Source organism: Myodes glareolus, chromosome 3, assembly GCF_982192425.1.
Source record: "Myodes glareolus chromosome 3, mMyoGla1.1, whole genome shotgun sequence".
Classification (NCBI taxonomy): Eukaryota; Metazoa; Chordata; class Mammalia; order Rodentia; family Cricetidae; genus Myodes; species Myodes glareolus.
Genome location: NC_142028.1, coordinates 7,466,990 through 7,491,889, shown reverse-complemented (window position 1 = coordinate 7,491,889; position 24,900 = coordinate 7,466,990). Strand labels below are relative to the sequence as shown.

At 48.9% G+C, this 24,900-nt stretch overlaps 1 protein-coding gene and 1 pseudogene across 4 annotated transcripts in view; one reads left to right on the top strand and one right to left on the bottom strand.

Moving 5' to 3' along the window:
• The window catches only part of Bcat1 (branched chain amino acid transaminase 1), a 77,476-nt gene that overhangs the window by 36,985 nt on the left and 15,591 nt on the right, over positions 1–24,900 (bottom strand). For 2 of the 4 annotated variants that reach the window (XM_048432637.3, XM_085687342.2), the window contains exons 1-3: positions 13,957–14,178; positions 12,710–12,778; positions 6,867–7,067 (exon numbers count right to left, since the gene is read on the bottom strand). In XM_048432637.3, the coding sequence (XP_048288594.3) occupies positions 6,867–7,067; positions 12,710–12,778; positions 13,957–14,163 (477 nt within the window). In that variant the 5' untranslated portion in view covers positions 14,164–14,178. Of the gene's footprint in view, positions 1–6,866; positions 7,068–12,709; positions 12,779–12,851; positions 13,079–13,956; positions 14,179–24,900 lie in introns of those variants that run through there. The other 2 variants (XM_048432639.3, XM_048432638.3) reach the window with 2 other exon arrangements.
• Positions 3,349–3,538, top strand: LOC148122532 (Nuclear RNase P; annotated as a pseudogene).

Sequence of the window (24,900 nt, the reverse complement as noted above, 5' to 3'; positions counted from 1 at the left end):
CTGCTCTGTCTCTGAGTTCACACGAGCTTTGCTCAGTCATTCTGAGGGCCTTCTTCTCCTGTCCCCCTCCATCCCCCATTCTCCTGTCCCTCCATCCCCTGGTTCTCCTGTCCCCCTCCATCCCCTGTTCTCCTGTCCCCCTCCATCCCCTGGTTCTCCTGTCTACCTCCACCCCCTCTCACACTCTTTCCGCCTCATTTTCAGTGAGCAGGGGGAGAAGGGCGGTTGGTTGTTCTGAGCTCGGAGGAGATTTGATGGAGGCCGTTGATGTAGGGCTCAGTGTTCCAAGGTCTCTCACTCTCTGCATACTGTCTGGCTGAGGGTCTCTGTATTTGTTCCCATCTCTACAGCAGGAAGCTTCCCGAAGGATGAGTCATTTTTATTGCTCCATTGTTTTTTAAGAACAGCAGTATTTGGTTTCACCCTAGATCCCTGGTTCTCAGAGAAGTGCTATATTTTTATTAGGTCATAATAATACAGAGAGGACTGTGGGTTTTTACTCCATGGCAGAATAACTGTAATTTGAGGGCTATTTTTGTTCTGCTTGTGTTTTCAGGCCAGAAGTAGAACACAGGGCTTTATTCATGTGCTATATCCCCAGACCTGCTGTTTTTTAACTATAATCCCAGCTTTTGGGAGGCTGAGGCAGAAGGATTGCTATGAGTTTAAAGCCAGCTTGCCACCACAAATAATATGAAAAAGTCAAACTGGAATTTCAGTCAATCTACTCCAAAACCCCAAATCTTTAAGCCTCAAAATGGGCCTTAATTCCTCCTAATTCACTTCCTGTGGACAGGCAGTTCTCGGGCTGCGGTGCCTATGCATCTGGGTTGCATAGCTTTAAAACTGAATGGAAACCAAACACCCATGGGAATTCTAAGTGCTAAGTCTGCGAATCAGGATCCTAGAGCCCGCCAGCTTACCAACAGCCTTCTCGGAAGGGGGATGGTCGATTCACCCACCATTTGCTGCAAAGGGCTTGGCATGAAGAGCATAAGAAACTCAGCCCAGAGCATCCAATGGGAGTCAGAACCCTAAGCTCAGCCTGGTGCAATGGTGCACACCTGTAATCCTGGCGCCTGGGATGTGGAGGCAGAGCTGGGAGTCAAAGGCCAGCTTCAGCTGTGCCGTAAGCTGGAAGCCAGCCTAGGCTATCAGAGACCCTGTCTTCTTTAGAAGACAAAACAAAAAGTACTACAGGTTTGTCTTGATCGTCTTCTAGAATAAGCAGGCACCGCTGGGTCAGGGTACACCAATGGGCACTGTTGGCGAGGTGTACTGTCTGGGCTCACAAAGTAGCTCACTCTCCAGGCAAGACTGGCCCCTCCCACTTCAGACCCAAGTGTGTTTACCCAAGTGTCCTTCAAACCTGGAGCAGGCCAACACCCTGACACCCTCAACCTGTGAGGGAGAGAAAAGCAAACAGCCAAAACACTGTGTCCTTGAGAAGAGCTGGAAAGGCAGACTGTTTATCCCACGTTTAAAACCCTGTGGTGGGACTCTGAGGCCAGAAGTTGGTACAAGGGCAGAACAGCCCGCTTTCAGCTGGGAAGGCCAGAAGATCTGTTTGCTCCCCAGACTGTGTCTCCCACCCAAGGACTAAGCAGGCCCAACCCACTGAGCTCCCCATTATCAGATAAGATCTGGAGCACTCAGGGTGGTCTGAGCACAGACACCCCCAGTCTCTTTCTACATGGTGTTGGGAGCACGGACTTAATGACGTGACTTCTGCTTGTCCCCTCAGTGGGGCTACCCAGGTTGTCTCTCCCAGATGCTGCAAGCCCCCCAGCCTGAGCATGCTTTGCTCTCTCTCTGCTGAGCCTTTGCAGTTGATACCGGCTGTTCCTTCCATTACTTGTGCTTGCTGTATGGTTAAGTCACTCATTCTAAAGGAAGTGCATGCTCCACTCTTTGGATCGTACAGACACATGCCCTCCCTGGCACCAGGCATGGCTCTCCAGCAGTGGTTCTTAAGCTGAGGGTGGAGACCCCTCCTGGGGTTGAATGACCCCTTCACAGGGGTCAAATATCAGCTATCCTGCATACCAGATATTTACATGATATTCATAACAGTAGCTGTTGGGAGCCACCTGGAGGCACAGGTGGTCCTGCAGTTTGGAGGTAGCCACGTGGGGCTGAGCACCCCTGCCTGCACCCTTGCCTGCACATGCTCAGACCAGCAGAATGGCATTAACCAATCGGGACAGCGTTCAGGCTGCTCCACCGTTTAAAAGCAGATGCCTCGGGACCCTACTTCCTCTCTCTAAGCTTTCTCTCGTCCCTGCTCTATCGTCCCTTCCCCCAATTTTCCTCAAGGGAATGCTCCAAATAAAGATGTGACCAGAGAAGGAATTCTCGTTTTTGGTGGGGTTCATTCCTGCTGGACGGGATGGCGCCCCGCAACTGGTGCTCGAAACCCCGGACGCTGAGGGACCCTGACAACTACGCCGGGGGACCCTGAGAAAGCCCGGGAGAAAAAGCCAAGATCAGACACCAGCACAGAGAGCCTTGAATTTCAGAACTCTGAGAACATGGAGCGGTAAGTGACGTCGGTTGAAATCCCCAGAAAGGGGAGGAAAAGAAATGTAAAAAGGAATTTCAAAGGATAGGCCTAAATAGAAAAAAAAAATACAAAAAAAATCAAAGTTAAGGTATCTGAAAGAAGGTACAGAAAGCAACGGGGAAGAAAAATCCCTTAAGTTCAGTGCAGGAGGGATGTAAACAGCAGCAAAAAAGGCGAGGTAACTAAGGCGGGACTTTGAGGACGATGGGGTACGGGAGACCGCGGCTTCCGCTCCCTCTCCGTCCACCTGCGTACTCGCTGTTAGAGACTGGAGGCAACAGTCTCGTAGGGAGGCGAGCTTGATCACTGCCTTCCCTGTTCTTAAAGAGCCACAGAGCTTTTGGAGGTGATTTTCGCCTAATTTTGTTAGAGAGCTCAGTCTCTGGCTCTCACGTACAAAAAACTTTAATTTTTTGACTGAGAAAGACAAGCTGCTTGATCGTGCTGAGAGTGCTGGCGGCAGCCGGCCCGCCTTTGAGCGGTAATGCCTGATTAGAAACACGGAAGTGGGCCAGGCACGGTGGTGCACACCTGTGATCCCAGCTACTCAGGAGGGAGACGCAACCGGTTGCTGGCGGGGAGTTTGCTGGGGGCCTACGGAAAGCCAGATCGCCATGGCGACGGGCAGGCTAAAGTCCGTGTGACATCAGAGGCTATATGTCCCGGCCTTCTGGCGGGGCTATGGTTTTTGGAGGACTTTTTCAGCACCTGAGCGGACTCGCCTGACTGAGGCGGAAGCTGCGTGGTGAGCAGCGGCGCCATAGAAGGCAAAGAGGAGCTGAATCGGCTCTGCGGAAAAACTGTGTTTCCATAGCAACATGGGCGAGCGGGGAGGTGAGTTCCCAGAGAACGGGGCTCTGCGCGCGGGCGGACCGGGCAGGAGAAGCCCCTCCACGGGTGGGCGGATGCCCCCCCTCGCCGGAGCTTGGAAAAGGCTCACAGCCGGCGGTGCGAGTTCATTGCCTGAGGTGAAACGGCGAGCCCGCCCACGGCCCGGGGCGGAGCCATGCCTTCGGGCCATGCGGAGCGCGCCATAATGGGCTTCAGAGGCGGAGCTGTGGCAGCCGCCGCCTCCGCTGCTGCCGCCCTCAGTCAAGGTCGCCAAGAATTTAGTCAGATAAAAACATTTGTCGCCAAAAATTCAGTCAGATAAAAACATTTATCCCCTAAACAACGTCCCTTCGTCAGCAGGAAGTAGCCAGATCGATGCTACGCCCATTCTCCCTTAAAGAACTGGTCGTGATTATCATAATAAAGGCATGTTTACCTGGTTACCGTATCCTAGGTAACAAAGAAAGGCGGACCTTTTGCCTGAGGCACCTGGTGAGATAAACAATGCTACCTAGAGGTTTTTTCCATCTGAATAGGGGAGCTGGAGAGATGGCTCAGAGGTTAAGAGCACTGACTTTGCTCTTCCAAAGGTCCTGAGTTCAATTCCCAATGACAACTGCTTTGGTTTTTAAAAAACAATAGAGGGGGACTACACTACCAGTGACAGCTTCCCCCAGAGAAAGGATTTCTCTTGCATTCTATACACTTAATTTTTAATTCAAAATTTTGCTGGTACAGGCAAACAAGATTTGCTTTGTGATACAGAGACCTGCAGATCTCTAAGTTCAAAACCAGCCTACTTCCAGTACTGATTGTGCTGAATTTTTACACTGAGAGTTTTTAGTACTCTTAAATGTTAATTTGGGAGGAGAGTTTTGTTTATGTTTTTCTAGGAATGCTGACATACATCTGGATGCCAGCGAGACCGACCAGAGAGATAAAGAAGATGACCCAGTGGATGCTGAGTGTCCTGCTGTGGAAGATTCGTGCGGAGACAGCAGAGATGACCTTCTGGGCGGTGTCAAGAGCAGCTGTTTCACAACATCGACTTGAGCAACACCCTGTGCAACCTCTTATCTCTTACTCTATTCTGCCTTTCTCCCTCCTTGGAGATGGGTGGGGGCAGAGATATCCTTGGCATGCTGCGTCTAGGTGGGGACCAGATTGGAAAATAGTTTTGCCTTATTGCTCTTAAAGACAATAATTAGGGGGAGATGTTGGGAGCCACCTGGAGGCACAGGTGGTCCTGCAGTTTGGAGGTAGCCACGTGGGGCTGAGCACCCCTGCCTGCACCCTTGCCTGCACATGCTCAGACCAGCAGAATGGCATTAACCAATCGGGACAGCGTTCAGGCTGCTCCACCGTTTAAAAGCAGATGCCTCGGGACCCTACTTCCTCTCTCTAAGCTTTCTCTCGTCCCTGCTCTATCGTCCCTTCCCCCAATTTTCCTCAAGGGAATGCTCCAAATAAAGATGTGACCAGAGAAGGAATTCTCGTTTTTGGTGGGGTTCATTCCTGCTGGACGGGATGGCGCCCCGCAAGTAGCAAAATTAGTTATGACACAGCCACAAAATAATTAATGTCAGGAGGGTCCCAGTGAGGAAGGGCCGCGGCCTTAGGAAGGGTGGGGAGCACTGCTCTACCTACAGCCTTAAATGGACTACCCGATCTTACACTTTCAGGAACACAGATTCTCCACGGGGTGGGCGAGATGGCTCATCAAGTGAAGGGCTTGCTGCTAAGTCTGATGACCTGAGTTCAAGCCCAGACACCCACTTAGAGAAAGGATAGCCAGTTCCCGCAAGTTGTCCTCTGATGCCCACATGTAGACACAGCATGCCCCCACACACATGAATAAATGTAATAAAAAAAATTTAAATCAGTCAGTACCCATGTTTGATGAAAGTATTAAATTATAGATGCTTGTACTTCCCTGTTATGTGAGGTCCTTCTGTATATGTGTTGCTTTTATTGGTTAGTGAATAAAGAATCTGCCTTGCCTGTGATAGGGTAGAGTAGAGCTAGGCAGCGGGGAGGGGAGGAGAACTAAACTGAATGCTAGGAGAAAGGCAGAGTTAGGAGAAGCCATGTAGCCCCACCAGAAACAGACATCAGAACTTTACCCAGTAAGCCACAGCCTCATGGTGATACACAGATTAATGGAGACGGGTTAATTTAAGATATGAGTCAACCAGAAATACGCTTGAGCTATTGGTCAAACAGTATTGTAAATAATATGGTTTCTCTGTGATTATTTCGGGGCTAAGCAACCAGGAACAAACAAGCAGCCTACAATACTTCTCAAGTTCCATAAACCTCCAGAAGCACCTGAAATAGAACTCGAGCCCTGTCCCTGTCTGCCTCTAGACCCTGATTTTTTTCTTAATTTGAAACATCTGCTCTTTTGAAGATTCTTTTATTTGTATACACACATACATGCCTGTTCACGTGTGTGTGCTTGCCCAGAGGCATGGAGGAGCATCTGATCTGCTGGGAGCTGAGCTGTGGGCTGCCTGGGATGGGCGCTGAGGGCTGAACTGAAGTCCTCGGCAAGAGCAGCAAGTGCCCTGACCACGGAGTCCTGAATGCTGATGCCCATGCTTCTCACTTCAGGTCATTAAATGAGTGACGCCAAGTTAAGGGAGGAAATCTGAACTCTAAACACAAATAATTAAATGAGGATGATCTACAGGAAGGACAAGACCTCCACAAAGCACAGCATTGGAATTCAATACTCAGAAATGGTTATTTTTATCATTGCTATTGATATTTTTCCCCCCACGGCCATTTTTCAAGCCCTTGGTAGTGTTTATTTCCAGCACCTTCAATATTCTGGAAAAAGCTATCTTATAAATGAAATGTAGGACCAAGGCAATGGTGGAGCTGGTTAACTATGTGTCTGCAGAGGACCAGGAAATGGATCCTCTAAACAGTTCAGCATGAAAGAGCACATTCAACACTATCATTAATAAATAAAACTTCAGGCTGGTTAGAAGACAGCAGTTAGCATGGGCATCTGAGTAAAGAGGGAACTTAATAAATAGAATAGCAACACTCACAGCTTTGGGGCTCTGTGAGGTGCCATCCCATGGCCTGCCTGGGCTGCCCTGGAATGAACTGCACAGGCGAGGCTAGCCTTGAACCTCCTGCCCACCACTGCTCAGCCTGCCGAGAGCTGAGGTAACAGCCGTGACCACCAAACCTGGCATACACACACACACACACACACACACACACACACACACACAGATACATTTAGTTACGTATATACTCGTACTTTTTTAAACTAGCATCACAGATAAACCAAGACAATCTGCAAAGCTAGCTCTTAGATGTGTCCTCAATCCATTTGGCTGCAGGAGACATTGGAAGACACGCACGACATCCTTCAGTAATGACAGCTGAGCCTGCCTAGCCCAGAGAAGCTGGAAAGGAGGAGAGCCATGGCTCCCAGCAGCTCCCAAGCACTTACTTCCACGCCGTAGTGCAAAGCTGAGGCGGCGGGATGGATAGACAAGTTTTCAAAGGGCTTAATGTGAGGTTTCTCCCATCCAGACGCCGAGGACCACTCCACCGTCAGCATGTGATCGGTAAACACAGTTCCAAACACCAGCGAGTCGGGGTCTGGCTTTTCCTTTAACTCGGTGGCTGGGGTGACGATGAGGTCTTTGGCCTGTAGACGAGAAATGAGCACCGTGAGGGAAAGCGATCAGAACCACACCGGCTAACTGGTCCAAGGGTCCAAAAGTGAATGGCATCCCTTGATGTCCGCAACGAGCACATAATTTAACACTAGAGGGTCTGAAGACACACGTCAGTTTAAGGAGTGCACACTGAGCGTGCAAGAAGCCCTGGGTTTAACCTTCCACACCACTGAAAGACACGGAAGCAAGAGGTTCAGAAGTTCACCAACCTTGTCTAAAAAACAAAACAAGTCTCAGACAGCAACCCAAGCATAACACCATAACACCAAGAGAACCAAATAGACCAAACCTGCGCCCGGAGTTCACACACACAGACACACACACACACGCATACATACACATACATGCACACATACATACACACACATATACACACACACACACACAAGAAATTACTGCAATAAAAACATTTAAAACAAAACTATAATCATAGAGCTGGAGAGATGGCTCAGTGGAAAAGAGCTCTTGTTGTTCTTGCTGAGGATCCAAGCTCAATTCCCAGAACCCACATAGTGACGTTCACAACCATTCATAGATCCAAAGTTCCTGGGGATCAGATGCTGTCTTCTGACCTCTGTATGTACCAAGCATGTACACAGTGCATGCACACACATACGTGAAGGCCAAACACATATACAACAAAATGAATACATCTAAAAATATATTCTTATAAAAATCAGTAATCCCTGCAATAGTGTGGCACTGCACACATGTTATGCCCGCACTCAGGAGGCTGAAGGAGGAAGAGGGTCACAAATGTGAGGCCAGCCTAGGCTACATAACAAGGCTAACTCACAAACAAATCTCTCCCATGATGTTGGCTGTAAAGCCATAGGAAGCAGACCTCATGTACCCACGTGGTAGGTGTGGGGAAAGACGCAGGAAGGGGAGTGGCTGCTCCCCACTCCCACCAGACTTGAGTGGGACCGTTCAGAAAGGAGGGGCATCCTCCAGGGAACAGTGCTGCTCACAGAGGCAGGAGGACCCTTGAGGACAGAGCCACTGCTCCCATGGCTTCGTCCATCCATCTCCCCAGAGCATTGTGGGCACAAGTCTCCGATTCCTCCAGATGCACAGGGCAGGGATGAGCGCATCAAAGCGCTCTCCTCTTTGAAGATGGACCAGCAGAGAATGGAGCCTCAGATACAAGCCCTCTGTTCTGGGAGGATGAGCAGTGAACAAAGCCCTCCTATTCGGGGACACAGAAGCAAGGGCAACAAGGGCCATAGGAAACAACTGCCCTAGGCACTCCCCATAAAGCGGGTTGGACCATCACGAATGGCCAAAGTCACCACGGTGCTGATCCCTAACTTGTAACCAGCTAGAGAACAGTAAAAAAAACAAAAACAAACAAACAAACCAAAACCCTAGGTAGAGAGGAGAAAGCATTTGGTGGGGGTGGGAGTATCCTGTCAGACTCTTGTCACTCAGGCTGCCTCTGCCTCCTGAGAGTTAGAGATGCGCACCACCGCCCCAGGTCTAAGTGGGGCACACTGAGCAAGAACTCTACCAAAGGGGCTACATGACCAGCCCCACCCATGGTCTCTGACAAGGAAAACACAGAACAGGGCAGGCTGAAGATGTACAGTGTGCGCAGAAGGATGAGACTGAATTCCAGACAAACCTTTCCTTTAAAAAGTAAGGTCCATTATTTATTTATTATGTAAACAGTGCTCTGCCTGTATGCCTGCCTACAGGCCAGAAGAGGGCACCAGATCTCACTAGAGATGGCTGTGAGCCACCATGGGGTTGCTGGGAATTGAACTCAGGACCTCTGGAAGAGCAGCCAGTGTTCTTAACAGTTGAGCCATCTCTCCGACCCTCCAGACATGCCTTAAACACTGCACAGCCAATGCGCACTGGCGGTTTAGAATTGTATTTATTATTGTGTGTGTACACACATGATAAGTGTGTGGGGGCACATCACAACATCTGTAGAGGTCACAGGACAACTTTTGGGAGGTGGTTCTCTCCTTCCACCATGCAGTCCGAGGATCAGACACGGAGTTAGACTAATACAGCAACCTTTTCCCACTGAGCCCTCCATGGCCCTGACTTTCTTTTTAAGTGACGTAATCAAGAATGTCCATGGTTCTTCAACAAGGCTTTCTCTCCTCCCCTCTCACCCACCTCCTCCAGGCAGCTATCAAGATTTACAGTTTGTCCACCCTACTATTTTTCTCTTGAACTTTAATAAAGTTGTCCTCAAGCATTAAAAAAAAAATTACTTTCACTTTTCAATGGACATCTGAATTAGGATAATTTAAAAACTGGTCCTTGTTTTGCTAGCAAAGGGAAGATAAATAAATGACCAGAAAACGTAATGATCAACGTTAAAAAGAATTAAAGTGACTGGCAGGGAAGGGAACGTTGGTCTTGGCTTTGTACAATCCTGTGGGTGCAGCTGGGCAGGCAGCTTTGAGTGCAGAGAGAGAGAGCCGGACGTCTATATACCTAGGATTGACGTATTTCAGGCAGATGAGCCAAGCAGGTCATAGCAAAGGCCCCGCAGCAGGTCATAGCAAAGGCCCCGCAGCAGGAATACAGGAAGGAATGAGAGAAGGAACAGGGAATGGGTCACAGAGGTCCTATGGCTGTCACAGCTGGGAAAACCAGGCAAGGGGTGGACCAAGTTAGAAGGCTATGCCCCCACACGCCAATCATATTCCAGTCCCCAGAGGCCTAGACTGTAGCCTTGGTCATCTCCTTCCCCAGGAATGTAGTCTCCAAAACCTCAGTGTTTACAGGAAGCCTTCCTCACCACACAACTGCAGGCCAGCCCGGGGGAGGGCCATCCCCAGGGATGCCTGCAGGGGGATGTCTGTCCCGCATTTCCTGGTGGCTTATCAGTTGCATGAGCAAGCCAGCTAGGGTGGGAAGCACTTAAGGAGATATAGGTAGAAGAATCTGAGCAATGTTGAGTATTGTCCTGCAGTCCTTCTCCGGATTTCCCTACCTCCATTCCACTCACTATCCAGGCCCAGGCCCTGGAGCCTGGGAAATCAGAGAGAGAGTTGATGGCTCTCGCCATGTCTGCCCTGCTAAATAACCCAAGTTCAAATCCCCAGGCCATGGTCTGGTTTCTATAATTCTATATTCTGAATCCTTTGCCTAAAATGCTTCCAGAGCTGGGCCTGTAGCTCAAGGTAGAGAGCTTTGCCTACTGTGTAAAATACTGGGCTCCAACACCCAGCATTACAAAAAGTGGAAAAACAGAAGTGGGGCAACCCAGTCTCCCCAGGCTAGACCAAAGCACTAGGGCTGCTTAATGGCCAAGCTGAGACACAGAGGACATTTATGCTCATTTGGTGTTTCTTCTAGGTCAAAGAGATGGCTCGGAGGTAAGAACACTGGCTACTGTTTCAGAGTTCAGTTTCTAACACAGTGGTGCAGCTTACAGACAAGCTTCATTCAGCTCCAGGACCTTCTGCCACCTCCTTCTGCCCTCCGGAGACACCGCACACACAGCAACATCCATACAAACACATAATTAACCAAAAAGAAATTTCAAACGCTAGTGGAAACTCTAAATGAGAAAATCTCCAGGCGTTCCTTCTGTTTGTGTGACCCACAGCACCTTCCCCGACTACTTCCCCTCTCATCCAGACTTGAACATAAAGAATGCCCTGGATCCAGTTTTTTTTTCCAGCAACACAAAATTTTGTGGCCGTCATAATTTCATCAAGAACTCCAAATTCCTTTATCTGAGGAAATCTCTGCAATTCTCACTGTATAGTCCTAGCTGGCCTTGAGCTCAGAGATGCACCAGTCTCTATGTCCTGAGTGTTGGTGTTAAAGGCAATGGCTGGGGGAGCAGGGAGGGGGCGGTGAGGCCCGAAGACATGGCTCAGCAGTTAAGATGACGGCTGCTCTTTCAGAGGGCCTGGTTCAATTCCACCACCTACATGACAGCTCACAATGATCCGCAATGCTGGTCCAAGAAATCTGACATCCTGGTCGGGTCTATGTGGATACCAGACATGCATATGATACACACACACACACACATACACACACACACACACACACACACACACACACACACGGAGAAGGAAGCACTCATACACACAAAGTAAAAATAAATCTTTAAAAAAAATGTCAGATGTCTGGTATACACCTCAATCTTTAAAAAGAATGTCAGATGGCTGGTATACACCTCTAATTCCAGAATTTAAAGGCTAAGGCAAGTGGATTTCTAGGAGTTCAAGGCCAATCTAGGCTAAAATAGTAAGACCCTGTCTCAGAAAGAAAAAAAAGGGGAGGGGACCCACCAACCAGTACTTGTACAGTGATGTTTAACATCATGGACATTGGAAGATTCCAGGAAAGCATGGTAACCAGAAAATAATAGACATGGATAAAAACCGAGCATATTAAAACCAAGTTTCTGGACCAGCTATATGGGTAAGTGGGTAAAGGCGCTTTGCCTGAAGACCTAAATTTAAAGCCTGGAACCCACATGGTAGGAGGGGAGAGCCAAGACCTAAAAGTTGTTCTTTGATTTGCACAGGCATGGACCCATCCACGTAAACAAAATAAGTAAACAAACACATGCCCTGATCTGCTCAGTGCTTTGTATGGCTCCTCTCTGAGAACCTAAGGGGGTCTGAAGAAGAAAATGCTACAGCTTTGGGGTCAATCAGGGGCAATGTAAGACGCAGAGAGCTCGTGTCTTTCAAAGAGGACCCTGGTGTCCACAGTAAGACTCACAGGTGACATACAGCTCCTTGAAAGAATGGGCCAGAACAAAAGTTCACCCGCTACGGCGCAGGCTGGTTCTCATCACCCGTGTCCAGGGGCTCACAACCATTTGTAACTACAGTTTCAGAGGACACAGCGCATCTGATCTCCAAAGGCATGCACAGAGATGTGCACACTTACTACACACACACGCACACACACACACACACACACACCCGCCTTGTTCCCAGCACTGTCCCCACACACCGAGCCTTCCCTGTGGCACAAAACTGATGAGTCAGGTTTCAGCCCCTCCCTGAGCTCTGCCAGGATGTGAGGTCAGAAGGACATTCTGTTCTATGGATGACAATTGGCAGTGGGTATCAGAGCCAACATAGTGGCAGAGCCAAGCACCCATGAAGAGCCACACAGCACTGGGTGGGGGTGGGGGTGGATGGTGAAGAACTCGGGAGATCTTTATCTTCATCCCTTCAATAACTCTCCAGAGAAGAAGGAGGCCACATCGTTCATAAACCACACAATTCAGATGGAAAGAAAATGAAACCCTGGACTGTGAGTGAGTTCTATGACTATTTTAAGGAGGGAAGACACGGTGCCTTTTTCTTGGAGGAGCAGAGTGAAGGGTTAAGCTGATTCAATTAAACAAGAATAAAAGATCAAAACAAAACTCAGGTTCCTATTCATCAATTGACTCTTTGCCAATAAAATGTATGATTCATAAAATAAAACAAGCAGTTTACTGCTAAGTGGATTTTGTTTCGCTGACTGGTAATAATCTCGAATGACTTTTTCCCTCACCGGCTGTAATTTAAAATTCAAGAAATCTGTGTAAATTTACAATTAAAATTCCCCAACCCCCAATCTCAACGTGAAATGCATTACCTAGCAACTTAACCTCCTGCAGACTTACCCTGAAAGTCTCGGCCACTTCTGGTCCTCTTTCTCCAGCAAAGGGCGCTGGGCATCCATTACTGCAGTCCTTAAAAGTAAAAATAAACCTCCATTAAGCAAAGTCAGGTGGGTCATTGCGGGTATCTGATCAAGGGACTCACCATCACAGAAGACAGAAAAGCCAGCCTGGACCGTCCAACACCCGGCGTCGGCTCCAACCAGAATGACGACCCAGCCTCCCAGCCGGCCCCAGGTCTGGCTTATCTTCTAGCAGCTTAGGGAGGGGCTCCTTAAATTCCAGGTCAACCCAGGAGCCAGGGTTCACCCGCAACGAACAAGAAAGCAATTGTCTCCCGAGTGTCCAAGTGAGTCGTCTAGACCGAGGGTTTAAGCCATTTATGGGAGGCGGGGCGGGGGGGGGGGATCTCTCCGGAGCGCGCTCAGCCTCGTGGTCTTGTCAATCAGAGGCGCACAATAGGCAAGCCGCTTCAAGAGGGAGGGGGCGCGGACCGACTGGAACCATTTTCTCCACCCGCAGGGTCCCTAGTGCTTTGGCGCCGCCAAAACCTCACACTTGAAGAACAAAACCTCTTGATATTGGTGGCAATTAAATGAATAAAAGGCACCGAAGTTCGGAATTAACTAGGGAAAGGGGCAGGCATTCAAAAAGCTGGACGCTAATTTAGCTAAATAACTGGAAAGGAGAGAAGGAAGGGGTCCAAACTTGCAGAGGCTAGGGTGGGATATTTTGAGGTGGGGAAGGCTTTCCAGATTTCCAGACTGTGACACCCGCATCCCTGGTGTCCCTGTAGGGAGCCTCAAGTTCTCCCTGTTCCAGTTTGTGACCCCAACATCCCTGGTGACGACTCCTGCGTCTCCAGTGGAGAACCATGAGTTTCCCCAAGTCCTTCTGACTTCCCCAGTGGAGACCCCTGAATTTCCACAGTGAACCCTCAGTCCCCAGTAGAGACCCCCAGCATGTCCGGTTGAGACTCCCAGGATGACCCTGGAGACACTTGCAGTCCCTGAGTCCCTAGTGGCGACCCGCGAGCACCCATAAATCATCTCCATCCCCGAGTCCCCTGGTGGCGACCTCTGCCGTGATCCCGAGTCTCTTCCGTAGCGACCCCGAAACCCCCTAGGCATCCCCTAGTGAGCTGTGGCGCCCTGCGGTGATCCCGAGAGCCTCGTGGCGCCCTCCCACGGCGACCCCGGAGAGTCCCCCAAGGGATGCGGGGCCTTGACGCCCCTGGCCAATGCGGGTACCTGGCGGGCCAGGGCTGCTGTTGCCCGGGACAAGCAGGCCATGACGAAGCTGCGGGAGCGTGGGAATGCGTGGCGCAGCGGCGACACGTGGCGCACGGCGAATCCTACAAGCCCGGGGCTGCTGTTCCGCGTGGCGAGCCCTGGAGGTCCGAATGCTGAGCCACGGGCGAGCACCCGACACAGGGAGGAGCGCAGACGCTGCAGCATCTCCGTATCGTGGATGCATGCAGTCACGCGGGGCTGGGCACGCGAATCAAGGGCCCTGGCGCACAGGCGTTTCACTCAAGAACTCAGTAGGGCAGGACCCAGGACACTTCTGCGACACATTTACATCACAATGGCTTTCTCTGGAACTCGGGAGAGAAAAGGACTAGGATTTGAGCTGAGGACCGGCATTTGTGCCCACAGGGCCTAGCTACCCTACTGCCAGCCTCGGAAGCAATTTCCGTGCCGTTTGTCCTGTTCAGGCAAAACAGTGTCCCTGCTAGCAAGGTGGCTGTCGCTTTTAACCCTAGCTGATGAATGATTGCGGCGCTGTTCGGGCCAAACCTGAGGTACAGTGAGACCCTGTCACCGGGACAAACAAAAAACTAGGGACTGAAGGGATGGCTCAGGGAATGAGCTCCCGTGTCTACCCCCACCTCCAGGAATCCCATACAGCTGGGTTCTGAGTGCCTGCACTCGGGACACATAATTTAAAATGGCCAGGTATACTGCTTTGGCATTTTCCTGACAGAGGACCATGCTAGCAACGTTGGTAGCTTAGCTAACGTAGCTAACGGGGCTTGGAGATGTTTCTGGGTTTAGTAAGGGACAGGGAAGAGCAGGGCAACTTTAGTCTCCTCCATCCGTTCTCTGGCGCCAAGTTGCAAACCCTGGCCTGTTCCAACAGCCTGAAGAGTTTCTCTTATATGTATTTTCTTCTTTTGTCTTTAATGTTGGGCGTATTTGTCTATAGTTACTAAGGAACACTATGGTCCCAAGAATTCTGGGTCGGTGTCAGCCTACAGGCAGTGAGCTCTCCTCCTTCCAAAATCAATTGTGGGCACTGGGTTGACCTGGCTGATCTTGAAATGGGGAGCTGGCCCTGTATTGTAGGGAGAAGGCAGTTAAAATCCACCTGGTTTCAAAGTCCTGCTATTAAGTAGCTGGTCAGAGAACTGCTTTCTCGGAGGTCAGTAGAGGGTGGATCCCTCCCCCTGGTTAGCTTTGAACCCCTCCTGCTGCTTCCCAGGTAAAACTCCATGTGCAAAGTGGAAACATCAGGACTCTGTTGAAGTCTTTTTAAAGGAGACCTACTTGGTCCTGGTCAACAAAGGAATCGAACTAAGTTCAACCTCCAGCCAGAGTGGAGAAGGGAATTCCGACCTGTCCCAAAGATAAGAACTCTTTAAAATTCTTATACTGTCCTCTTCCTAAAGAGTTAACTAGTTGGGCCTGTCAGTCACCTGGCCAGGATATGACCCATCACAAGGGGCCTTGAGGAAGCTGAAAATTGGCTTACTTAAAGACCCAGCTCTAGCACTCCTGGGCCTATGCCCAAAGGACCTACGTCTTACGGCTCATCCATAGTCATGGCCACTCTGCTCATTAGAGCCAAGAACTGGAAACAGCCTGGATGTCCGTCACTGAACTGATGAATGGATAATAAAAATGTGGTCCATTTACACAAAGGAAATTACTCAAGTGTTAAGAAAGATGAAGTGTGCCAGTAAGTGGATGGAGCTGGGAACAACCACCATGAGGTCACCCAGACCCCCAAACGGCAGATAATGAACGGCTTCTCCTATGTGTGAGTGAGGGTTCACTTTTGAGCTCTAAGTATTTGTTTCGGGGAATGATCACAGAGGAGGGTGGCTGGTAAAGGACCAGAAGAGCGGATCTTCCCGGAAAGCAGAAATAGAGTAGTCTAAAGAGACAAAGGGCAAACTAAACTAGGGTTGATGGGGACGGGTGGGCAGAAGAGTAAAGGAGGGACTACAGAGAGGGGCAAAGAACGCTAGAGGCCATTCCTAAAATATATACCGATAAGAATCACCATGTAATGGGGGAGATGTTGCCCAACGAGACATCATCTGCTACCATGTAGAGCCTCCAGTGCCAGGGATAGGTTGTATCTTGTTGAATTGTTGGCCAAAGGGGTCCCATGGATTCACAGACATCACAGGCTATTGCCAAGGCTATTGGTTTCTCTTCATCACCTGATGGTAAGACATAACTTATATCATCAAACACAGAGAAATCAAGCTAGTGCCCACATGACGCTTCATCCCTACAGATTAGCATGCAATGCACGGTGCTAGAAGGCAGGCTGAGCACCACCAAAGGAGAAAGGTAATCACCAGTAACTCCCAGCTATGAACCTGTGACTACAACAACCACCTGACTGCAACCACCTGACTGACTGTGACAGAGGCACAGATGTTACTGTTGGACCCAAAGTGGGGCCCCCCAAATGGCAGCGCTGGTGATAATGTCTTCAACAGAAGGACTGTGACTTGATCAGGTGGACAGAGGATTGTTATGGGGTGAAAAATAGTCAACTCAGCATGGGGCAGGTCTCTGCTTACCAGGAAAGCCACGGCTTCCCTAGCCCAGTCTCTGGCAAGGGCATCTAGTGCCTGACTAACCTTGCTCTAGTTCCAGGCTTTTCTGGCCCACACCTTTTCTTCTGTCTCCATCAAATTAACAAGGCTTTTCCTGCTCTGTCTACACACTGCCCTCCTGCGCTGACAGCCCAGCAGTTTGATCCCTCAGATAAACTTTTCTTTCTACAGAAACTTTTTGTTTTTATTAAAGGCCCACTCTATGAGATGAAACCCATATATAACACAACTTAAGGGGTCCCAAATCTAGATCGTGGGCCTAGAGGAAAGCTTACTATTTATTGTTCTACTAAAGAAACAGCAACAAAATGACTCCTAATGACATCGCCGCATCATGGAGCGGGGCGGTGCTCCACCACCCTCGTCAGAGAAGTTCCTTCTTGCAGGAGATGGGAATTAACAGAGACCCACAGCTGGACAAGGTGCAGTCAGAGACTTTGGAAACCTGAGCCCTAAAGGAGATCCCTTTACTAAGCCCCTCCCCTCAAGGCTAAGGGCTCCAGGAAGAAGAGGAACTGGAAAAGTGGTAAGAGGTGGTGGATGATTCAGAGGAAGCAGGGTCTTCCAGGCTAAACAGGCTCACTCACACACACACACACACACACACACACACACACACACACACGAACTCACAGAGACTGTGACAGCATTCATAAAACCTGCACAGGTTCAAACTAGACAGAATCCTGGCACTGAGGCAGGAAAGAGACACTGAAGAAGAAGCTTTTTGCAATTAATACATGGTGGGAGAGGGAAGATCTGTTACCTCCAATGGCATGGTCATGGTGTAGCAACCACATTCCAGGGCAGGTCCCATGCCCAGGCATAGTTGGCCAACACAAGATGGACTCTATGTTTTTATTTTGTTAATTTTTTAAAAATTTGCCTGTTTTGATTTTTCTTTCTTCTTGATGCTTTTCCTGTTTGGTTTTGGTTTTATGGATTTTGTTTTTCCGTACTTTTTTTTTTTTTTTTTTGAGAAGGAAAGAATATGAAGTTTGCTTGGGTAAGGAGGTAGGGAGGATCTGGGACGAGTTGGGAAAAGAATATGAACAAGATATATTCTATAAAAATTCAATAAAAATTAATAAAATATAAAATAAAATGTCTGCTGCAGAATGGAGAGAGCAAAGGCACCACATCCATTCCTCTGCCACCTGGAGGAGCAGCAATGTGGCGGCTGCTCAGGCTTTTGCTGCCAAGACTTCCCCACCATGACGGGCTGTGACCTCCACCTATGAACTCAGTTGCTGAAGTCCCCTTAAACTGCTTTCCAAAATAATGAGCTATGAGAATGTGTCTGTGCGTGTGAGTGCGGGTACCCTTGGAGGCCAGAAGAGGGCATCAGATCTCCTGAAATAGGAGTAATGGGCAGTTATGAACTACCCAACATGGCTGATGGGAACCAGACTCACGTCCTTTGCAAGAGCCGTACATGCTCTTAGCCACTCACAGATCCATCTTCCCAGCACCCTTAAGCAGCTTTGGTCACCGCACTTCACCGTAGCAACAGGACACATAGCATGGCCGCACTCATGTGAACTAGTAAAAGGCTGATCTCACAGAGCCCGAGAGCAGTGTTGACAGAGACTGAGAAATAATTGGGTGGAGAGAAAAAAAAAATGTAGAAGTTTTTTTTTTTATTCTTTTAGAATGTCAAACCCTGGACGTGAGCATTGTCTCATGGAAATGTCTGTCCAGCACACAGGTGGAGGGATGTCCATCAAGGAACACTAATTGCCAACCTACCCATAATTCAAACAGGAGTAGGGACTTCAGCACATGATTGCACAATGGGGTGACTGTTGGTGACATCATGTGCCACACAGCTCAGAAGGCAGGGTGGAAGAGTACTGTCCACTGTGACCATTGGAGGCTCGCAGAAGTACATTCAGCCCAATGTGAACAGCATGCAATGAACACTAATATGTGCACCTTAGAGGCTTCGATTTAAATTGAAGTTTTAAAAAGAAACATTTTTGTATTTCTGTCATTTAAAATGTGATTGAAAAGGCAATGGAAGGGGCTGTGGATTTAAAATTCAGATAATGCTGTGGACATTTTTATAAATGTGCTGGGTAGTTTTATGTCAATGGAACAAAAGCTGAGGTCCTCAAGAGGGAGCCTCAGTTGAGAAAATTTCCTTAAGATGGGGCTATAGACAAGCCTATAGGGCATTTTCTTAATTAGTGGTTGATGTGAAAGGGCCCAGCCCGTTGTGGGTAGGAACACACACACACACACACACACCACCCTCACCCCCAGAATGGTAGCCCTGGCTTCTGCAAGAAATCAGGATGAGCAAGTCACAAGGAGCAAGGGAATGAGCAACAGCCCTCCACTGTAAACAGGAACAGCCTCTGCTTCCACACCTTGGCCTCCACATTCCTGCCCTGTTTGAGCGTCTGTCCTGGTGTCCTTCAATGATGGACTACTACAGTGTAGGAGTCTATGCCTCTCCTCCCTGACTTGCTTTTGGTCATGATGTTTCATCACAGTGGTCAGAACCATGTAAAAAGGATTTCCACTGATGTTAACCTACAGCCAAATAAACCCCCTGCAAGATTTAGAATTGAGAACAGGGGTGAATGACAGGATTGTTGTCTGAGCTCCAGCTTGGAGACTGAAGGAAGGGTGAGCAGAACGGGGGTACTCAGACAGCTCCTGAGAAAAATACAGGGAAGATGATCCTGTTAGTAAACTGGACTAGGCTGCACTAGGAGATAGAACACAGATACTGTGTAACTAAGTCCTCAAATAGAAACAGGGAGACTGGGAAATAAATATAGCTCAAGAGGTTCAGGAAGTTCCTAAAACTCACAAGATCCCCAAGACCTGGGACTGGGCTCAGGGGTTAACAGTGTATGCTGCTCTCTTGAAGAGGACCCTCGCCAACACTGGGCAGCTTGCAACTGCCTGTAACACCAACTCCAGTACATCCTCTCTGGCCTCCCCAGGCATGTGCACATACACACACACACATGCGTACACACACACACTAAAATAAAATAAAATAAAAATACATCTTTTTCTTTTTTAAAAGATTCACGAGACCAGATGAGCAGTAGAAATTTACGGAGACGTTTTCTAGTTGTGTTACCGGTAAGTTCTGCAGGGAGTTGGCTGGAATGCACTTTATGGGAAAACAACTGCCTATGTGTCACCCAGGCTCTAGTAAGTGACCCCAAATAAACTCAATGGTTCACTGGGGTAGACATAATTAGAACGTGTGTCTTCTGCTCTATGTAGGATGAACAGAAGTCAGACGACAGCTGAGCAGTAGTGGCGCAGGCCTTTAATCCCAGCACTCAGGAGGAAGAGGCACGTGGATCTCTGTGAGTTCAAGCCCAGCCCATTCTACAGTACGAGTTCCAGGACAGGTTTCAAAGCTACACAAAGACACCCTGTGTCTCAGGAAAAGAGGAAGGAAGGAAGGAAAGAAGGGAGGGAGGGAGGGAGGAGGGAGGAAGGGAGGGAGGTAGGTCAGACAACAGAAGAAAACAGCCAGATTTCAACAAGTTTCACACAGAGTGGACAAGAAGGACAAGGAAGGGGAAACAGCAGGAGAAAGGGGGCAGGGTTGGAGAAGGGCAGAGAAAGAGCTCCCTGGAGAGCTCAGGGGAGACATCACTGTGAACCCTGGAATCCTCCATTTGCTGTGGTCTGAGGAGATGAGCAGAGTCTGGTGAGTCCTGAGAACTGGCTAAGCCCTAGGAGAGAGACTGGAGAGCCCCAGGGTGGGATGACTGGCCTCAACGCAGGTAGATTTTGACTTGAGTTGGATCCAGGTGGTGACCGAAGCCATGAACGACAATGAGAAAAGCCTGTGCTTCCCTGCCTGTCGCCTCTGATCAAGTCTTCATTTGTGACAATATCTCACCTAACCAAAGTCAACTTCAGACTCACAACTTCCAAGCCTCCCCCAGCACCTCCCAGGTGCTAAGCTCCACCACGCCCCGTTTATACCTTGTGCTGGGGTCAAACCCAGCTCTCCAGATGTGCTGAGCAAGCACTCTGCCAACTGAGTTACTCCCCCCAACCTGCACCCCCTAATCGCCACCCCCCATCCCACACCTGTGCTCTAGCCGCTGTCCTTTCATAATGCGGACCAGGAGCCCTTGTGATAAGAACGCAAATCAATTCACTCGGCCAGCCACAATAGATGTGATGTGGTCTTGAGTTTACACTGCTGCTATTTTCTTTATTCTGCATTTATTCTTTCCGCTTTTCTTATTTGTGTCCCGCGCTACCTTCTCGCCAGCAAGAACGACGCGGGGCACTTAGGATACTTCTGCAGTAAAGCTTTAATGCGTCTTGAGAGGGAGAGCATCAGCTTTCAAAGCGGAGACCCAGAATGAGGGGAACTCAGCCCTTATAAAGGAAACAGTCCTCGCTTCTGACGTGTCATTCTTGGATTGGTCCGCTGCCCATTATTCCAAGTGATGCCTCGGAAGTAGGCAGGGACGCAGCGGTAGAGAGTTACCAAGCACGTGCGCTGGGATTAAAGGCGTGTGCTACATCACCTTGAACTCACAGAGGTCTGCCTGTCTCTGCCTCCCAGGCGTTGGGACCAAAGGCGTGTACTACCACGCCTTGAGGTCACAGAGGTCAATCTGCCTCTGTCTCCCAGGCATCAGGACTAAAGGCGTGTACCGCCACATCTTGGGGTCACAGAGGTCAATCTCTACCTTTGTTCCTTGAAGCAACGGAGAATGCTTCACATGCTTCACGCGGCCCTCCACATATTTGTGCTTGCTTTTTCCTCACAGATCCCTAAAATCCAATTATTCCAAGCAATTAACACTCCATGACCTGATCTTCAAATCTCCTTAGCTCAGCGTCTGTAGACCTCCATGTGGCAAACCTGTTTGAGAGGCAGGTTCACAGATGACCCAATCCCTGGTCATGGTTGAATCTCCTCTTCCCTCAGAACACCACACAAATCTGTCACGGGATGGTCATGTGTGAGGCAGAATGCAGGCAGGCCAGTGTCTTAGGGAAAACGAATGTGGTAACTGCTCTGGTACCCCAGGCCCCTCTCGGACAGGACAGACACCAGAGCCTGCTCCTCCCTCCCGCCCTTTGTCCGTCCCATTATTCTCTGTACACGGAGGACAGCATCAGCCTGAAAGGCCCCCGCCACCTTCAAGCTCTTTCTGCAGGATGGATACAGGGAAAGGCCCTTGAGCAGCCAGGAGAGATTACAGTGTATTTTTTGAAACAAGCTCAGAATTTTATATTTCACCAAAATAGCCTCACATCTCAAGTTCTGAGAGGAAGACATTAAGCCTAGTTAAATGAGGCTTAAAAACCAACAACAGCTATTTCCTTCATGGCTTATAGAGAGAACAGTTTGTGCTATATATTGGCACATTCTTCTTGGCTCACTGTGTAGCTGGCCTCAAACTCACTATGCAGACCAGGCTGGCCTTGAACTCACAGAGATCTGTCTGGCTCCTGTATATACACATGAACCCCAGCACTGGGTGGTTCTCTGCTTTTAAAGTTCATGTCCTAGAGCTGGAGACATGGCTAAAAGAGCTTGCTGCTCACACAGATTGAGGGCTATTTCTTCAAGAAAGATGTGTGCTACATTTGTTTACATTAAGCAATATTACTTTAACTGTGTAAAAGTGGGTTACATCTGTCTGTGCTATCTTTGTTTAACAATGTAAAGCTGTGTTTCATTTGGTTCATTATGTAAAGATGTGTAGCTACTTCACCTTGCTTGCCTAAGGCACATGATGGATCTAATGAAAAACTGAACAGCCAATAGCTAGGCAGTAGAAGGATAGGCAGGGCTGATAGGCAGAGAGAATAAGGAAGAGGAGGAATCTAAGCTCAAGGAAGAAGGAGAGTAGAGGGATTTTCTCAGTTGAGGTTCCTTCCTCCCAGATGACTCTAGTTTGTATCACACTGACAAGAACTGACCAGGGTAAAGTGTAAAGTGTCCCGCCGCTGGGCTAGCAAACTCCTGAGACACTGAAATTTGGATAAAAAGGAGACAGCGTCCGTATCTAAGGCATTCACACCCTCTCCTATACTGTTTCTCTCTTCCCTCATATTTTACATCATCCCTGTGTGTCCTGTGCTGCTCGACACAGTGTGGACCCTGTGCACAATAGTTACTTCCCAGTTGGAGCGAGGAAAAACCTAACAGAAAGCAAGGTAAGAGAGGACAGGCTCCCTTCAGCTCAGCAGCTCTTCTGGGTCGTTCTCAGTGTAACAAAGTCGAAATTAACCATCACATTACACCTCTTCATTCGGGGAATAAAGACAGGGACCATATGCTGTCTCCCACATGGCGATCCTAGCTTCTAATTGTTAAACATTTGTAGCTAGGTGGGAGTAAATGTGTCGAGTCCAGGAATCTAGCCAGGGGTTTACAAGATGGGAAATGGTGGGGGGGGGGGGGACGGGGTGTGGGAAGGGAAACAGAACACAAGTGAGGGGGAAATATTAGGGGTAAAGGATCATAGTGGGAAAGGAGAAGGCAGAGAGATGGGGAAGGGACTGTTGGGGGAAAGGCGGGGAAGCTCTTTCATAACAGTGTTATGAAAATGCCATAAAGAAACCTATTACTCTGCAAGTAATTTAAGAGGAAAGGAGGGAGGAAGAAAGGAAGGAAGGAGGGAGGGAGAGGGGAGAAAGGAAGGAATAAAGGAAGGGAGGGAGGGAGGAAGGAAGGAAGGGGGCAGAGGCGGGTGCACATGTGATCACTACAAGCCTGCCGTACTCCTCTGAGGTGCCACAGTCCCAGATTAAGGGTCCACAGACAAGGGGAACCACTGTATAGATGCAGTACACATCTGTCTGGAAGCGTGAAGCAGTTCTAGGAAGCACATGCAGGATGTATTGACAGGACGTGAATACAGGGCAAGATGGGAACGTGGCTGGTGGTGGACAGTGAGCAGAGATTCTCAGCAAACGACAATACAGGAACTGGAACCACCTAGTCTGCAGGAACAGCTAACTAAAGGGTTTTCTTGTAAGGGTGCTGTACATTCAAAAGAACATCCCAGGGCATGGGAACACACACCTGTCCTCCCAATGCCTGAGACACAAGCAGTATGGCTCAAAGTCCACTGGGTGTGGTGACACAGGCCTTTTAATCCCAGCACTGGGGAGGCAGAGGCAATGGGATCTCTGTTAGTCAGTTCTAGGAGAATCTCAAGAGAGAGAGCGTTCAGGGTTGGCCTGGAATACATAAAACTGTCTCAAATTTTTAATTAACTTAATATATGTGTACAGTAACTTAGTTATGAGATAGCCCAGTTGTGGAACTCTGTCCTCTGAGCATGACACACGTGGGAGTCCTACCACCCAATCTCTCCTGCCCCATACACCTGTGGTCCTGAAAGGTCCAGGAGTCTATAGAGGAGGAGGAGGCTGACGGGGGTGAGGTTTCAACCACACAGCTTTGTGAATTGTCACCCAGGCTGGGCTTTGGGGTGACACAGCTGCCTGAGTCACCCATGTAAGTGAACGTTAACCTCTTACTGTGTCCACATTTTCTGGGAAAACATGGAGAAACATCCATTCACCCTCCAGCAGGGTACCAATCAATGACAGACAGAAATGCAGATGCCGGCAAAGTCACTGAGTATTTACTAAAGGACCACGGGTGACCCCATGACAGCGGCATGACCAAAGTCCTTCCTGTCATGGATGACTGCCTCAGTTAATGTCCCACTACTTCATATATGTAATATTGAGTTGGAAATGTCACCCCAGTCCCTGGCCTTGGAATTGTCCTGGTCTGAACTCCAACTCCCAGCCTGCCAAGTATTGACCCCCTCTCCAGAGAGAGTCAGGACCACTCCCCCAGGGTATTTAGGCTTACGCCTGGAAAAAGGTCTGTGGTCTTTGGGTTTGCGTGGGCCCCTCTCCCCGCCATGCTGTCCCCGTCCACCCGGGAATGTGGCATTTATTAAATGTGGGCATTTTTGATTTGGTCTAATCTGGTTTGATTGAAGCTCTTTGTGCCGGCAGAAAGGCTCTTTATAAGGATTATTTTTAACATTATACTCCAGCATCTCCCAAGATCACATTTGGAGGTGAGCAGGAAGGAGTTAGTGACAGACTCCCAAGTGAAGGTCTTGTTGTAGACTATTATTTTAACTGTGTAAAGGTGAGTTACATTTGTTTCTGCTGCTTTTGTTGGCGATGCAAAGATGTGCTATATTTGTTTGATTAAATAGAATTAACCTGGTGTCAGGAGGCTGAGCAACAGCTGACAGGAAGTGGTAGGGAGAAACTAAGTATAGGTGGGGTTCTTTAGTGGGGGCGAAACAGAAGGACTGCCCTTTGGGGGGAGAAGATTAGCTACTTTTTATTC